The 16493-nt window shown below is 43.9% G+C and overlaps 2 protein-coding genes across 2 annotated transcripts; one reads left to right on the top strand and one right to left on the bottom strand.

Annotated features, from left to right (window-relative positions):
• Window positions 1-649: 649 nt before the first annotated feature.
• fam166b (family with sequence similarity 166 member B) lies at window positions 650-3293 on the top strand. The gene is made up of 6 exons (XM_041960688.1): window positions 650-696; window positions 1187-1389; window positions 2104-2252; window positions 2706-2820; window positions 2902-3072; window positions 3190-3293. Exons 1-6 carry the CDS (start codon window positions 650-652, stop codon window positions 3291-3293), a joined length of 789 nt encoding a protein of 262 aa, XP_041816622.1.
• A 1383-nt stretch (window positions 3294-4676) lies between these two features.
• Window positions 4677-11460, bottom strand: LOC121623547 (iporin). Its single transcript, XM_041960862.1, has 9 exons — window positions 10120-11460; window positions 9064-9358; window positions 7900-8925; window positions 6811-6887; window positions 6490-6664; window positions 6266-6371; window positions 6118-6164; window positions 5238-5904; window positions 4677-5071 (listed from the first exon to the last, which is right to left on the bottom strand). The coding sequence occupies exons 1-9, from the start codon at window positions 11458-11460 to the stop codon at window positions 4960-4962; spliced, it is 3846 nt and encodes a 1281-aa protein (XP_041816796.1). The 3' UTR covers window positions 4677-4959.
• Window positions 11461-16493: the final 5033 nt, after the last annotated feature.

Genomic DNA, 16493 nt, shown 5'->3' with positions numbered 1-16493 from the left:
TGGAATTTTATTCCTAGTGGGGAGACGGCTTTGAAACACTATAACACACTATAACACTATATATATAAAAGATGTAACACTTTTTAACACATGGCTCCTTACATGTTATCTGGCAATTACTAATAACATTTTATTAATTAAGATAAAAAAGGGGGGTTAAGTTATCTTAAGTTATTTATCTATAATTATTCATATTTGTATTCGTTCGTAATTATTTTTATTTGTATTTTTACTTGACAACATGTAAACAACAACTTGTAACTTGTAACCTCTTCAAACCCTCCATGCTGTCGCTAGGGGTCGTTGTTGAGCAAGTGTCAAGAATTCCTGTCTATCAAATCAAAAAGTCACTGAAGACAATAACGCCCACTCCCCTTTTCTAACTCTTCTTGTTTGCTTTATAATTCTCATGTCCGTCTTCTCTGTTAAGGCTATTTAATGAAAACCCTTATTAGTAGATGCTTTAGGGAACAAATCAACAAAAACTGTGCATAGATCAGTGTGAGTACAACCACTTTAAGTGCATGAGACTAGCACAGACTGGCATCTGCCGTTAAGCCCCATCGGCGTGTTTGCGTTCGATTCTCTGTAGCAACCAGTAAACAGTGCTCCCTTCAGGCGACCTGCAGCAGCGTTACACAGGACCACTATGGAGAAATACGGTCTGCTGACACCTGAGCCGCATTATATACCGGGGTAAGTGCAAGCCTCTTGACACGTGTAAGAAGAAGCAACCACATAATCTCAGCATTGAAGATAAAATGATGTATGTGGCGTGACTGCACAGGGTTTAATGTCGGCGTGGGCTCCTCACTGCTCACATGTCAAGTATAACACAATGACAACCCTGTCAAAACACTCAAATTACAATCATATTACTTTAGTTATGTGTTTATTTGACTGATTTTATATGAGCTGCTGGTAATTTGTCCCTAATATTTAAGAGAGACTTACAGGACAGTGTAGTGCTAAGAATAATGATACACCAGTCAAGTTTTTGCCCACTGCTGGTCAGCACATTCATGTAATTAGTTAGAATTAGTTAGCAACAGCTTCTCAACATACTGTTTTTTTCAGAAGTTGGGTCTTGAAACTGTTAATTAAATTTAACTACATTATATCTTATTGCTTCCAGCTGAAATGATGCTGGAGTTTGTATTTAACCCAGGCTGCCTGTTGTTTTCAGGTATACAGGGCATTGTCCACAGCTGAGATGGGGTGTAGGGAAGTCTTATAGCAAGCTGACAGCCGAGTTGCTGACCAGCACTGAGGTGAAACACACCAGTCGCCTGGTCCTCCGCAGGGGTCACGCCCCCCCCACAGAGTCTGACCTGATACTGAGAGGCATCCCTGACACTGACTCGAAGAAGACGATACCGGGATACACAGGTAGGCATCACACCGCAGGGCAGGGGGTCAGCTAAGTAACTGAACACCTCATGGAAAATTATTTCACTCTGGGGACAAATACTGATAAAAACATTTACATTTACCAGCACCTAATTACCTCGTTGTGATGGAAATAACTTTTAGCAGCGTGTGCCAGTTATAACTGAAATCTGGAAAAAGGCCTTTAAATGTGTCTTTTCACAGCAGCACAACATGAGACCACGAGAATATGAGAATAATCTGTGTGTGTGCTTGCTAAATTATTAAGTGACCAGTTACGTGGAACATCAAGATAGCACACACCGATCAGCCATATTTGTAGCAGTGTTTGCTGTGGTATGGAAACACCGATTAAAAGAGGATTTGAATTTTTCTCTTATATCGATATGAAGATATTCAGATTGCAGAAACATTGTAGTTCCTCTGGATAATCCTCAGATCTCCCTGTGGTCTGTTCTCACTGGAAATACTTTATGCTAAGGAAACTTTGAAAACTGTTCACACTGTGTTTTGTGGATTATTCAGAGTGTCAGGGACGCCGTTTCTGGAACGAGTTTTAACACTGCTAGCACCAGGATTGTATTTGGGTGGAGACATCACAGAGACAGATATCTCAAAACCTGAGCGAATAAAACCTAAACTATCTTTTTGTGGCTGGACAGTAGTCCACATTTGGGTGAACCGACAGTTCAGTGTTGCTTGTTGGTGTTTTAGGCTGGATTCCAAGAAGACAGAACTACTTCGCTTGCACCTACACTGAAACATGCCGTAAGGTGCTGTCTGAGTTTTACCAGGACAGGTGTGCAAAGACCCACTGGCGATCAACGGACCTGCCAGCTGTTGTCAACAACCACCAGTGTGAAGTAACCTACACACACGTTCTGGCTCTATCACTCGCCCACACACACACATATGTTGACAGAGCACCTCTTGTTTAATTATCCATGGTGAAACTCCAGTGTCAGTTCACTGTCATTTAATCCACCATAAAAAAAAGACTGAGAGGTAGAGCTGGTCAGCTTTCCAGAAGGACCAATCACAGATAGAAATTAGAAATATAGAAATTAGCAGCAGTATAATCAGTTTTCTTGAGGCACAAATTTCCACTCAAATATTCAAAGTTCCTCATGTTGATTTTACATGAAGAGGTTGACATGAAACCCATGTGTATTGGTATTATATGTAAAATCTGTGTTGGCTTTAAAAACCTTCAGTTAAGGCTTAGAAACAGGGCTGGCGTCTGATCATTTTGGATCATAGAGCTTGTTTGATCTCTGAGTCATGCTCTAATGGTTCTCTGTTTTGATTCGGTCCAGAGACCGAAACCCCCTTTGACGGCAATCTCTGACACAGTAATCACCTACGAGCCCTTGAAGCCCCCATCCTCCACAACACCGGATGACGATGACCCACGCAAGTACTTTATCTCAGGTACTGCAAAATCAGCTTCAAAAATTGTTTGCAGAAAGATGCACTCGTCCTTAAACCTGCTATAACAGATTGTTTAATCTCGCTTCCTAGTTGGCAAAGGTTATCCCATCATGACCAACCAGGCATTGATCCAGTTTGGGAAGCAGCAGCGAAGCGACCCTAAAGGACAAAAGGACAGCACAATAACTCCATTGCCCAAAATCTATCCCTCAAACCGGGGTGTGGTGCCGTCATTCACAGGACATATCCCAGGTCAGAGTTAGCACCACACCTCGCACTACAAAGCCTTATGATAAGATATTTTTCAGAAGTTACAAAAGTGTTTAAAATATCAAACTCAAGCATGCCTAACTCTACACTATCGCACAGGATACCGGTTCATGTATGGACATACCTTTGGTCAACTTTCCAAGAATGCACTGGAAAAGAGGATCTTTCAGGAAAAGTCACAAAACCATCAAACGCTTCAATAAAATGACCATTGCTAGCAGGATGGAGTAGTGAAATGAGTCAAATCTAAGAAGATGTCATATCTGGCACATGAATGAGCACTTGTACTGCTCACTGTTACAAGAAGAAGACAGGTAATATGTTGAGTCTTTATTGACAGACTTTGATTGTCACTGGGCATTGCAGGAAGCATTCAGAGGTTGAGAAAGTGACACTGGGTGGAATAATTTCACATACTTCACATTATTGCAGTACATAAAAATTCTCTATTTCACAAATGGAGAGAGCACATTTTCTGTTCTTTCCTCTCTCTTATCTAAACACCAGTCTATCAAAATAGACCTGACACACAATACCTGAAACAGCCACAAGAGGGCTAACATTTGTGCAACTGAACAAACTTCACTGGAAGACATACTACTGGATATACCAAGCAATTCCACACACTTTTAAATTTCATGGCCAAAAAATGTCCAAAACCTAACCCTACAGCTATAAAAACATTAATAGGAAGTTAAGAGATCTAGTAAGTACTAAAGCACTGTACTGTATGTGTGTTAACTCATGCACCTACAGTAAATCCATGCTGGGAATTCACTCAAAAAACAGTTACTGGAAATAAAACATCACTGACAATCCACGGCGCTGGTGTGTACCATGTCTGCCACAAGTAAGAGTGTAGTGCTTGCTTTTTTTTCCAACTATAGATCAAAGGTACAGTTATGGAGGTAATGAGAAATGGATGTGAGAAAAGGATAGTTTTGCACGACAAGAATGTTGAACAGTCTACAGCTGGTCAGTATCGACATTTTGTGATTGATATTCGCCTACAGGAAACAACAGGTAACAGAGGCTACTACAATTATTCCAAAGAACAATCGCAAATAGCAGAATTGACCCTCATTCAACAAGCTATTTCCTGGAAAAGCGCTCATGATTTGCTGTGAAAATGATCCGGCCTCCTCTGACCACATTTATGAGTCTTTAACTCACAACTAATATGGGCAAGAATTACAAAAGCGGTGGGTGAGGTACATTTTAAGATCAAGAGCTGGTTGCACCAGCTGTTTGGTTACATTTCACAAAAATAAGAATATAGCTACCTCAAATTACAAAAAAAAGAGTAGAATTAGGCCTAAATCAAACTAAATTACTAGCCAAATGACCTCTGCTATATTAGCATCATTGGAGATTTCCCACTCATTCTAACCTACTACTATTGCTAACTCACTCATTTCTCCTTTCATGCATATAAAAAAAACAAAGTAACATGTGTAAAGATTTATCAGATCCAATAAATAGATTGAATCCTCAAATGGCCATTATGCTACAGCATGTGATGCTACAGCAACTTCCTGTTTACATATTTGATTGCTTTTTGATTGGACAGCGCTACAGATATTACCTTCCTAGTTTTTACTGGAACGTTCTTTAAGTTGATATACAAGGAAACCTAATTTATTTTGAAAGAAGCTGATATAAGAACAGAAAGGACACACAAACTCAGTGATGGGTTTACAAATAGCTGGTGCAACACAAAGCTTGATGAATACGGGCCATTGCCACAGCTGTTCCTGTATTCCTGTATTTTGTGTGCTTTCTGACCAGTTCAGTGGTGTGATCAATCACTGTGTATGAATTATCATGCAGTTAAGACTTTTTCTTGTTACAGTAAATCGCCTCCTTTTTTTAGGAGTCCTTCTCAGTCTGAGCGACTCCTAGCTTCATTGACCTGATGGATTGAGCCAATAGTCCAAGCTGCGATCTGTCCAAATGCAGCCACTGTGATGGTCGTTTGTACCTATGAAAACAATGATAAAGATTCATGGGTTATGAGTAGAGCGTTACAGTGTCAGTCTTCCATCAATCTAGATCCTATTCTTACAAAGAAATAAAAAATGAACCCAGGATTAAGGAAATGCACTAAAGCAGAGTGAGGATCAAAACTGCTCACTGCTGGGTCTTACCTACTGGTTTGTGCTCCCATGTGACTCTGGGAAACCGTCTCTGTCCTGGTGGAAGTATCGGATGCCCCAAACAGTTTGGCCCAGCGAAGCCAACCCTGACATGGACTCTCAGCCTGGACACAAGTTGACGCATTTGGGGTCTCAGTGTCTTTCTCTCCCCTCCTCTCTTCATGCCTGCTGTCCATACTTATTTGAGACCAAGTATCTGCATTATTCTGGCTACAGTCCTCCCCTTCAACCACATCATCTGTAAGGCCAGGCTCTTTCGACCACCACTCTGGAATAGGAGCTAATGACGGACTCCTGTGGGCCTGCGTCCCTTTGCAATCCTGCTTCATGCAATTCTGAGAACTGAGAGACTCTTGGTGATGGCGAACTATCTGATGTGAAATGTTAGCTTGCTGGCTGCTGTCTATCTTCTTGTCAGCTTGCAGTAATGGCCAGCTGGTCGCTAAGAGGGCTGAGCACGGTGGAGGTGGAGAAACACCCTCCTCCTCCGAACACAGCTGTCTGTTATGTAACAGTCGGTGCTCCAGGAGCAGGTTGAGGTCAAAGGGCAACACGGACAGCGGCTGCAGCAGAAGCAGCAGCTCCTGAAACAGGGGCTGACACTGACCCAGTGACATAGACAGGAACCCCCAAGAATGGTAGTATGTTGTTACCACATCTGTGGAAACAGGAATGGGTGTGAACACGCAAAGATCCAAATACATGTAATCATTTGTTTGAAAAGTTTTAATAATATAACAAGAGTTTAACAAGCAGCTCTGTGAGGCTGTAATTGAGCTAAAATCAGCATGCTGACATGGTCACAGTGACCATGGCTGCCACAGTGTAGTATGGCAGAAAATAAAAAGTGTAATAAACTGACTGCACTCACCTCTTTGACTCTGAAGGTGACTGAGCCAGAATTCCAAAGCTCTCAAGCTGAAAGAGAGCAAATAACCAACAAAAGATCAATATGTCCAGTTAATTCATTAGCATTGTTTAGCATCATTAGTATGATCAAAGGTAGTTTAGGGACTTACTTAAGCAGGCCCATGATGAAGGCTCTCAGTCTCATGCAGTGGCTGGTGAGCTGGGGGCATAGTCTGATTTTGGAGACCAGGCTGTGAAGGACCTTTGTGGATGGACCTGTAGCAGAGTTGGACAGAGACCAAGAAGAGTTCATGAAGAGACCACGACAAAGGGCCGTCTAGCAGTGCTGAACTGAAACTGAACAACGTGAAACACCATCACCAGTTACATTTACCAATCCTGGTAGAGACTTCCACTACACTCCAAGAGTGGTTGCGCCGCTGCCCAATGATGAGATCCAGTTTGTGATCCCTAAGACCGTCCTCTAAAATATTCTGGATCGTTGGACACAAATGTTCCAGGACCAGACCGGCGATTGTCGGGCTGCGAGAGCTGTTACCCAGACGCATCTGTAACAGAAGAAGAGCAATATGATACAGTATATTTCCTGCTGACACAAATTATTAGACTCCAGTCCTAGAATGTAAGCAACGTTAGTTTGGCACTTTTCCACTGTGACACATCTTTCAATCTGCTTAGCTCTGCAAATTCATACCTTTTCTTCTGGGTCTCTACTGCTGCCAAAGTGAGCCATGATCAAATCCACCGCCCGACTCACAGACCTCAGCAAACCTACAGACATTGGACAAGCACAGACAAGCTGAAGCTGTAATTCATATATGGTTTGGGCAGACACAAAACATTGATACATTCATATATATAGTACATGTTAAATTGCAAATCCCAATCTTTTGTAATTTCTGTTCTGCATTATTGATTGCTGTCTTGTTTGAAGATACTCACTCATATGAAGAAAATTCTTATAACATGGTGATTTGTATTGGAAGCAGGTTGAAATGATGTATGTGCAGTGCCAGATTTTCTACTTGTTTTAAGAAAATAAGACTTTTTTTTTAGATCTTCACCTCACTAACTAGGTCATGCATAAAAATACGAGAGAATGATTTCTGGGTTTATTATCATACTGCGTGGAATGCAAATGAGAACTCAAGATGAAAGAGTCATTTTTCCATTTTAGCAGCGATCCTCACTGACTTGCTCTCCCCAGCCTTTCTTCATCTCATACTGGATAGCCTCTGCAAATGTCACGGTAAATTCTTTATGCATGTTGATGCCGCCTGCAGTGCTGCACCACACTGGCTCGTCAGCACAGCTGCAAATGTCTCCATCGTTGATTAGCCAAAGCTGAAGGATCTCATTTATGTAATCAAATTTGCAGCAAGTGGCCCATATGGTAGCAAAATGATTAGGTGTGTTATAAATCATTAACACTGTTTCTACTGCATCATTCTCCCTCTCGTCCTCTCTTGGAGCTTGCAGTCGCACACACATAGGCTACAGAGCAGAAGGCTCGGCCAATCCCGTGCAGGGAGAGTTAAAAATAGGTCATGTTTGAGAGGAAGCCCCTTCAGGGTATTGAAGGCACTGCTGCAGCACAGTGAGTTTTTATTGCTGCTCTCAACAGCTCATCACTGGATAGACAATCTAATCAAGGAGGAATCCAGTCATTACTGCTACTGGGTCACGCTTTACTGTATTCAGATTTCACTGTATGGTATATACTGCATTTAACATCATGTTTTATGCAAACAGACACAATGCATCAGTCATTCATCGGCCTCACCTCTCCTCTGAAGATGGCTAATAGACATGGACTCGTAAGATGTATCGGGTGAGAGGCAGAACTCTGTGGGCGGCCTGTCGCTCAGGATCAGAGACTCACTGTGCTGACTCTGACTCGGCTTGCCACCGAGCCCAGCGGAGTCTGCCTGGATTTGGTGTGGGTGCAGCCCAGAAGCAGCCAAGGACAGCAGAGAACTCAAGGAGGAGAGAGGAGCTACTGAGGAGAGGGCAGCTGTAAAACTACCGTGAAAAAAGCCAGAGTCAGCTGCAGGTGCCGCCCGGTACTGAGGGAACTTCTTTTCTGGTTGTAAGCTAGTGGGAGGAGACAGGGACACCTGCAGGTTTGGGTGACAGGTGTCAGTGGTTAGGGGTAAAGTGGGTGGTGTATGAGAGAATATAGAATGGTAGGAGGTGTGGGTCTGGGACTGAGCGGGACTTTTGGGCTCAGTCTTGCCATGGCTTTGCTCAGGGCTGAGGTTAATCAGGTCCTGGTAGGTGGGGATTTTAACAAGGTTGGACTGATTTGGGACTGGGGTCATATTTAAAAAAGTGGTAGCCTGAGTTTTGCCTGAGTATGGGCTTGTTTTATCCTCCACCTGAACCAGTGTGGGCTTTGGACTAGTGTGAGTTGGATCCAGGCTGCTTTTTGATGTACATGGACTTAGGTGTCCCTGGCTTCTGCTGGACTGGCTCCACGTGTGTCTGCGGCTGAAGCACTCTGGACTCGGCGTGCAGGTGGAGCAGGTATCAGAGCTCGAAGGAGCCTCAAGGAAGATGGGGTAGTGGCTGCCCATTGGTGACAGCTGAAGGTTTGAAAAGCACTGACTCCTTTTGCCCTTGAACTTGAAGCTTGGTTGGGAGGCACCAGTCTTGCTGCTCTTTTGACTCATGTACTGCTCCAGAAGGCAGCCCAAGTGCTGGGCCTGGGGTTTGCCTGCGGGGACCAGGACGAAGGGCTGGATGGGCAACGAGGTTGGTCTCTGGGCCTTACTGTACCGCATCACTGGATTTTCCAATGAACACGCCCCTAAGATGGAGGTAGAGAAAAAGAAAAAAATGATGGAACAGATTAGATTTGCTTAACACTTCGGTTATATCTTTGCATATGTTTGCTCGCTCACAAAACCAAGCCATGAAGACAAAAATCTCTGATTCAGTGCCTCACCTTCCTCAGCAGCATCAGTATCAGAGTGCTGCTGGTCCAGAATCACAGATGGCTGTGTGGATGCAATGCTTGTGCCTTGGCCTTTGCTGCTATGTGGGCTACACTGGCTGGGGCACAGTGAGCAGGGTGTGTGGGAGAGGTTTTGGATGCTGTCTGTATGTTTCTTCCCGCAGAGGGCTTTCTCAGTGGAGGTGGTGGCAACTTGGTAATCACAGGTCTGAAGCTGAGAGCAATCAAACCCGGCACTGCACTGTGCAGAGGAACACCTCATTTCCTTTTCCTGATCCTCTTTCTCCTGATGGTGAGACAGGAAAGATAGAACTGCTTAGGTTTACACAACCAAATCACACATGCATTTTCACACAAGATGTGGGTACCACAGTCTACAACAAGAAACCCTTTATATGGGGGTGATAATGCAAGTTTTAACCAATGGCTTCAATCATTTGTTAATACTTTACAGATCTGTTGTAAGCTGTGTTGTAAATCATTAATAGACTCTCATGAGTTTCTTGCTTTCTTTCTTCAGCCATCAAGTCTACAGCAGTAGGTCCTTAATCAAGGTTTTTCACAATACTCTATCAAGTGTGTATGGTTCTTATAAATGGATGTTGCTCTGGGTGCTGCTTGATTAACTTCAGGGCTAGCGAGCAAGACTCATGTTGGACATGGATGAACACCAGCCAAAGCAAATGTTCACACAGTTGCTCTGATAAATAGCTTGTAACTGGTCTATAAAGCATTAACATTTGATTTCTTAACTCACTAACTTATTAGAAATTTGTACTGAGATGTTCAAAGCTTGTAAAAATGGTGATATTCATACTTAAGAATACAGTAGGTACGATCCCTATATTAGTGTATTTTATTCAATTGTGTTTTTTTCTCTTATTTTCCTTCCTCATTAGCTATGAAAAATAGCTTTATGCATTTTCAGATAATCTAGTAGGGTTTTTAATGGTTTACACAACTCAAGATGTAGGAGAATTTTCCCAACCCATTGTTTGTATCATCTAATTCAGGACTAAGAGAAGAGCTGTTTTATTCCAGCACTACCTTCTTGACTTCTTTGTGTTGTACTTCTTTCTTATGATCAAGAGCGAGGTGCTCAGAGGGAGGGAAGGGGCTACTTCTGCTCTGCCCCTCAGGGCAGCTGGTGTGGCTGGACCAGGCCGGGCTGGGCGACTGGGAGGAGAGGTCACAAGTCACAAGTTTGTAGTACTTCTGATTGGTTCCCATGGCCAATGTGGCCTGGCTTTGGAGACAGGCAGTCAGGTCAGATACCTCCAGAGAGGAGAGGCCCGGGGGTACCGGCTCCAGGGAGTAAACGTTGCAGTTTGAGTCGAGCCCCTGAGGAGACCAGCAGGAAGCAGAGGGCATCATGTCAAGGTCCTCTTTTAGGGGACAGTGAACTTTCGTGTCTTCGTGTTGGAGGTCTTCGGCTGGAGTCTTGGGAACAGGCTGGAGGTTGAGGAACACAGATCCCTCAGATGGCTGGGAGGGGTGACCTGCAGGACTGCTGAGGTCATGAGGCGTGGCGGGGTTGTTGCTCCGGTTATAGATGGTGCAGAAGTTCACCAAGACGCCATCAGAGCTGTTACAGGAGGAGTCGCTCACATACTCTGTGTGACTGTTGGAGAGCAGCTCGGGGGAACATTTGTGTTGGCTGTGGATGCAGCAGGACATGTTATCCTTCAGTCTGTCTGAGTCCTGCTCTCCATGAGCCACGGTGCCAGATCTGCTCACATGAAAGCACTGGCATTCAGTCTGCAGTGAGTCCAGCCTGTTAGGCTGGTTAGAGAGCCACTCGTGGTCACTCTCACTTCCCAACACAGTCCCTTCTTTGCCCCATTCACTGCCCACATTCCCATGGGACATCGTATAATTTCTGGCACCATTACTTAGAGGCCAATTGGAATTTCCATGCAACACGAAAGATGAGTCCTCATGATATCTGTGCAGATTGCCTCCATCACTATCCTCATCTTCCTCATCCTCATCTAGCTCTGCGTTGGGGAGGAATGAGTTGTGCGTCCGCAGGCTGCCTCTGGCTCCAGAGCTTTCCTTCTTCAGATGGGAGCTCGTCTCCTCTGGTGACGAAGTGGAGTCGTACCTCCCGCTGCTGTCACTGCCCCCCTCCTCCTCCGCCCGGTCCTCATTGAGACTGCTGTAGCTGCTGGAGAAATGTCTCCGGCCACCGCTGAAGGCATGCTCTCGGTTCAGCGAGTCTTGTTCTGGGAGGGACACGGCTCTGGTCAGGCCCACTGAGCACAGCCGGCCTTGCCTCTTGGGCGAGCTGCACAGCGCCTGGACAGGAAGCTGCCAAGTGGGAAGCTGAACCACAGGGAAGTGGCAAGCTATCAGCGTGTCCCCCGAGAGGCTGGATGCTCCAATCATGCTGGATGAGGCTGGACCATGGAAACTGTCTCCATGTTCCTAAAATTAAATCCTGAAAGATTAGAATAGAATAGAATCACTTCTAAGTGTAATGAATCTGCTTCAAATGTGGTATCATTGGTGCAGAAACACTCACAACAGTGCAACAGGATCCATACACACAAGAGAACAGGGTTTGGTTGTTAGGGGTGATAAAAGTGAGTCTGAGAATATTCTATTGAGAATTAAAATGTACAGGACATAAATCAGAAGTATTAAAGCTCCTCGACACACTTCCTGAGGCTCATTAGAAAGCTGCAAAAAACTTCATGTAACAATAAGGCTGAGCAGAGAAGTGTTTGAGTCTATGAGGGAAGTCTTTGGACAGTTAGACTTAAGTTTAGGCCTGGCCCTAAGAGCAGGGGGACCATTATGGACCTTCTTTATTTGAGCGAAAATGTTTTCCATTTTGCACAGTTAGTCCATAGAGACGTGTTTAATGCTGCAAGTGAATGTAATCTGGATAAACTGCATCATTGTTGTTGTGTCACGTTGGCGTCTGCATATGAAGTGATCTCCCTCGGGATCTGCTTCTTGATTTCTCTCAGTTTTCTGCCCCCAGTGGCCTCTCTACCCATAATGCCGTGACAGGCTCAAAGCCTCTGGGACCTAATTACAGATTTTAGTGAAAAAGCATCTTAAATTCTGGGCATCCCAACAGAATAGAAAAAGATAAAATCACAAAGCACAACTGCAGGCTACTGCTGGCATAGTCTGCTCAGTCACTTCGCACCCTGGTCCTCCAGTCTAAGTCCTGCTCTGCTGTCTGCATCTGGCCCTCAGCGCAGCACAGCCTCCATACAGTAACTCAGTCAACCATTAACAAACTCCTCCTCTCTCAGCCAGGGCCAACCACCATCGCTCACAGTTACTCAGCTGCTCTGTAACTGGGGCAGCTGCACTGCAGAGACGCTCCGCTGGCACCACGAAGAGTAAATACATCTTCACATCATTTTTAGTTAATTCAGCGTGTTCCACCATATTCATACGCATTGCTCCTAATTTTACAGACATCAAGCAAAATATATAGAACTTCTGAAACACTGGAGAGCCAATCATAGAGAGAGAAACCAAATGGAATAAAAGTGAAATAATCATTATCAGTATCAATTAATGCTGCTAGGATACAACCACACATCATTTACTGATATCTGCCTTCAGCAGTGTTACATAGTCCTGGTGCTATGCTGTGAATTTAAACTGGACTGAAAATCATGTTCAGAAAAATTTTTAAGTTGCAACATCCTGACGTCCACTCAGACGTCAGATTGTTGCACTACTGTCTCAGCGTAATGTGTAAACATCACAGAACAACAACATCTGTTGAAGAGGTAATCCTCTTAATCATCACATTGCCGCAATAAACATCAGCCTTACCATGGCAGCAAATATTAACACAACACATCAAAATATGCTCATGTCGTACCATCCCTAATAAACTGGGTTAATCTGTGTTTATGGTACGATGTGAACATGGAAACAGAACCGAGGGGTAAAAAGAATTTTAATGGCACGTCTGCTTGAAGACAGGACATCATCATCTATTAGGCTCTGACTGTTTGGCTGCTGAGGTCACTGTTTCAAATTGGAGGGGTCAGCCACTCTTCATCCCCAGTGATGGTGACGCTTGGTTTGGTAGGTACAGGCCAACGCGTTCTGTTCATAAAGTACGTAATAGAAAATTAATGCACATCAAGGGTTGTAGTGAGGTGCTGATGACTGGACTTGAGAGTAGGAAAAAAGTTTCCCAGACTCTGGATCCATAGGAATTTATCTTTTATTCAGGTAGCATTTCAGCCCTCAGGAGCTGGTATGTTATCTGGGCCTCACCCTGGCAGCACAGGTGATGGTGATGAGATCATCACGTTGTACCATAATGGAGAAAAAGCACTCAAGAGGCCTTCAGCAAATCACACTTTAAACAGTGACAGGAGCTACGGCCAATCAAATAAGTATCCTTCAAACAGTGTAAACACATGGCAGCAATTTCAGTGAAGTGCAGCATCAGCAGCCAGTTGTTTCTACAGCTGATCAATACAAAAAGTGGATGTGGCTTGAATGAAGGGTTTATTCAATTAAACGACAAAAGGTTACAAAAAATTAGCATCTTAGCTGACTTATAATTCCATTCTGCAACACAAGAGCCAGGTTTTTATTTTGGCACACCAATATTTTGCATATGTGTCATACACTTGGTCTATTTCTAGTGTGGTAATTCCACATTGGATTTAATTACACTACGTTGTTTTATATTTAAATGTAACTAGTCATTTAGCGATTTCAAAAATACTATTTATTTGGCATATAAATGCATAACGCCACAGCAAAGCTCAGGAGGTAAAGCAGGCAGGACCTTGATCACAGGGTTGGTGTTTTGTCCTTAAGCAAGACACTGAATCCCAAACTGCTCCCAGGTCTGAGTTTTATCTTCAGCTAAAAGGACATCATCCTTAAATCTGCAATCATACACAACGTAACAGCCCTTTCTGTGGAGGGAGACCTGCTGAACATTACTGACAGAATCAATATGTCATCATTCGATTATTAAGAATACCATCTGAGGTAATGTAATATGAAGCATAATATAATACTGGAGGGGGGCATGTTGCATTGAGCCTTGATTCATCCTGTCTCTGTTTATTTTCAACAGTTCAAGAGTTCAATACCACAGAAAAGTAGGCCAGTGTGACTGACTAGTTGTCTGCAGAGGACTAACAATTGCACTGCAAAGACTCGACTCTGGTCCCCCTTACTTGCGGTACAACTAACAGCTCTGCCGTCTGAGTAGTGGAGCACACTGAGATGGCTGTGATTAACCGAACGACTTCACTGGAAATGTCTGTCAGGTCAAGTCAGCCATCTCACATGAGGGACGGGACTGTGGCGGTTCTGTGAAAGCAAGGAGTCTGAGGTCCCCTTTTTGTCGTCGTGCATGGAGACAGATGATGCTGCTTGTTATCAGTGATGCTGCTCACTAATGAGACACTGCAGCTCATAATTGGTCCAAATTCATGTGAGGAGAAAGTTTCAGTTAGAACTTAATAACAGCTCGGCATGTTTAGACGTGATGTTGCATCTAAGTAAGAGTACAGACTGAGAGAAGAGGAAGGTCATGCATGGGAACTGCATGTCCAGGTATCTGTGTGTGTGTGTGTGGGTGGGTGAAACATTCAACGAGTCTGAAGTAGGACAACATGTTAGACAACAAGAGACAGTGAACACACAAAAGAACCACCCATGGCACAGACAGCATCTCACACACACGAACACACACTCTCACACTGGCACAGCCAGACCCGAACCTCAGATAAAGTAAAATTTGCATCAAGGTGCAACTGAATAACTGACTTCATGGCAAAGTAGCTAAAGCACAAAAAAAGGAAGGCAGGCGCTCCTGCATTGATGCTCCCATCAGCAGCAGCAGCGGCTCTCTGGTACCCTTATATATCATCACCTACTTGAGCTCAGTGGTCACTCAAAGGTGATGTCCATCATCTTCCTCCAGGTGACTGAAATATGTGGTTAGCTCCAAAATCATGCAACCAAACAGTATTAAAAAAAAAAAAAATCATGCGAGCGCTCGACGCACCTTTGACGTCAAAGGTGCGTTAGGAAGCCGATGTCTTCAGCTCTTATTACCTGATATCCGCGGTGAAAATCAATCGGCTCATCCCCTGAACTTCTACCTATACTGCAGGGAAACATGAAACCGGTCCGACATTGAAGGTCTGGACAGACACGGCGGTCCCCACGCCGCCGCTTCAACACCGCTCAGCCTGGCGGGGGGGGGGGGGTGACGTCACGGCGGCATTAACCAATGAGCGGGGAGAGATGCCTGTCACTCACCGCATCCGAGACACCTGGTAGGAAAAGAGTTTATTATTAAAGCCTGTTAATGATAAAAATAAACGTGATGAGTAGGCTTTGTTATGGCACAGCGCCTATAATTATAAACCTGCACCTTATGATAATGAGCCACAAATATTAGACACACTAAGGAAAAAACAATAACAATAATTATAATTAATTGTGACGAATTAACATTATGGCCATATTATAATCACCACAACAGTAAATAATAATGGTGACATACTTGTGAAACTAATCTGTGCGATTGTTTTAAGTGCCTAAACCTAAACAACGGAGATGTGATGCATAAAGCCACTATTGCTGCAAGTGTAAACAAAACAATTGCAGCTTTTAAACTGCTTTAATAATTTTAGTATTTAAGACGAATTTTACTGTCCATCCAGTGCTGCTACAGTCTGTTGCTCAAATCACAAACGTGCTGGTGGCGTATTCATCTCACTAAACCTGGCTCAGCTCGCCCTCTAGTGGTGAAAAGTGAGCAGTGCACAGCTATTGGTGCATCCATTTTCAAGGGCTGTTGTGCAATATGTATCATGTGGTTGCCCCTATCATACACTGTCAGTAAACTGCATGTCTCAAGCCATACTCTACATGGTGGTAATGCTATTGCATGGGTATCACAAAAGGCATCTTCAATAACCAGGAGACAGGGTTCGTCTCTTCAATTTTAGCATATGCATAAAGTCATTGTGGTCTTCACTGGATGTCTTTGAGCTGGACGCTTTGTGTGAATATTAACGTGAAAATGCGTCTTGTGTCTTCTGGATCATGCAGGAACAGACCACGCTAACTTCCCTCTACCCGAGTGGCTTCATGGCGGAGGGCCTCAAAGCTTGTTGGATGCAAGCAAGGAGGTCTGAGAGCAGCCTGCACCTCAACATGTGATTCAATCCAGAGCAACAAACTCACCAAGTCTATCATGTAACCTGTTTAAGTCCTGGACTGAGCCACAAACAGATATCAACCATCTTCCTGCTCTGATCAGCTCACCTCATCAACACAAGACATTAAAGAGCTGAGAGCAGCTTGAACATTTGTTCTCTCCAAACTACACACTATAGAGAATTTGACATACTAAATGCCAAAATAATCCTCACAATTCCCAACCCTACAATGCATTTCAG

This window comes from Chelmon rostratus, chromosome 19, assembly GCF_017976325.1.
Source record: "Chelmon rostratus isolate fCheRos1 chromosome 19, fCheRos1.pri, whole genome shotgun sequence".
Lineage (NCBI taxonomy): Eukaryota > Metazoa > Chordata > Actinopteri > Chaetodontiformes > Chaetodontidae > Chelmon > Chelmon rostratus.
This window is presented reverse-complemented; position numbering and strand designations above follow the sequence as displayed.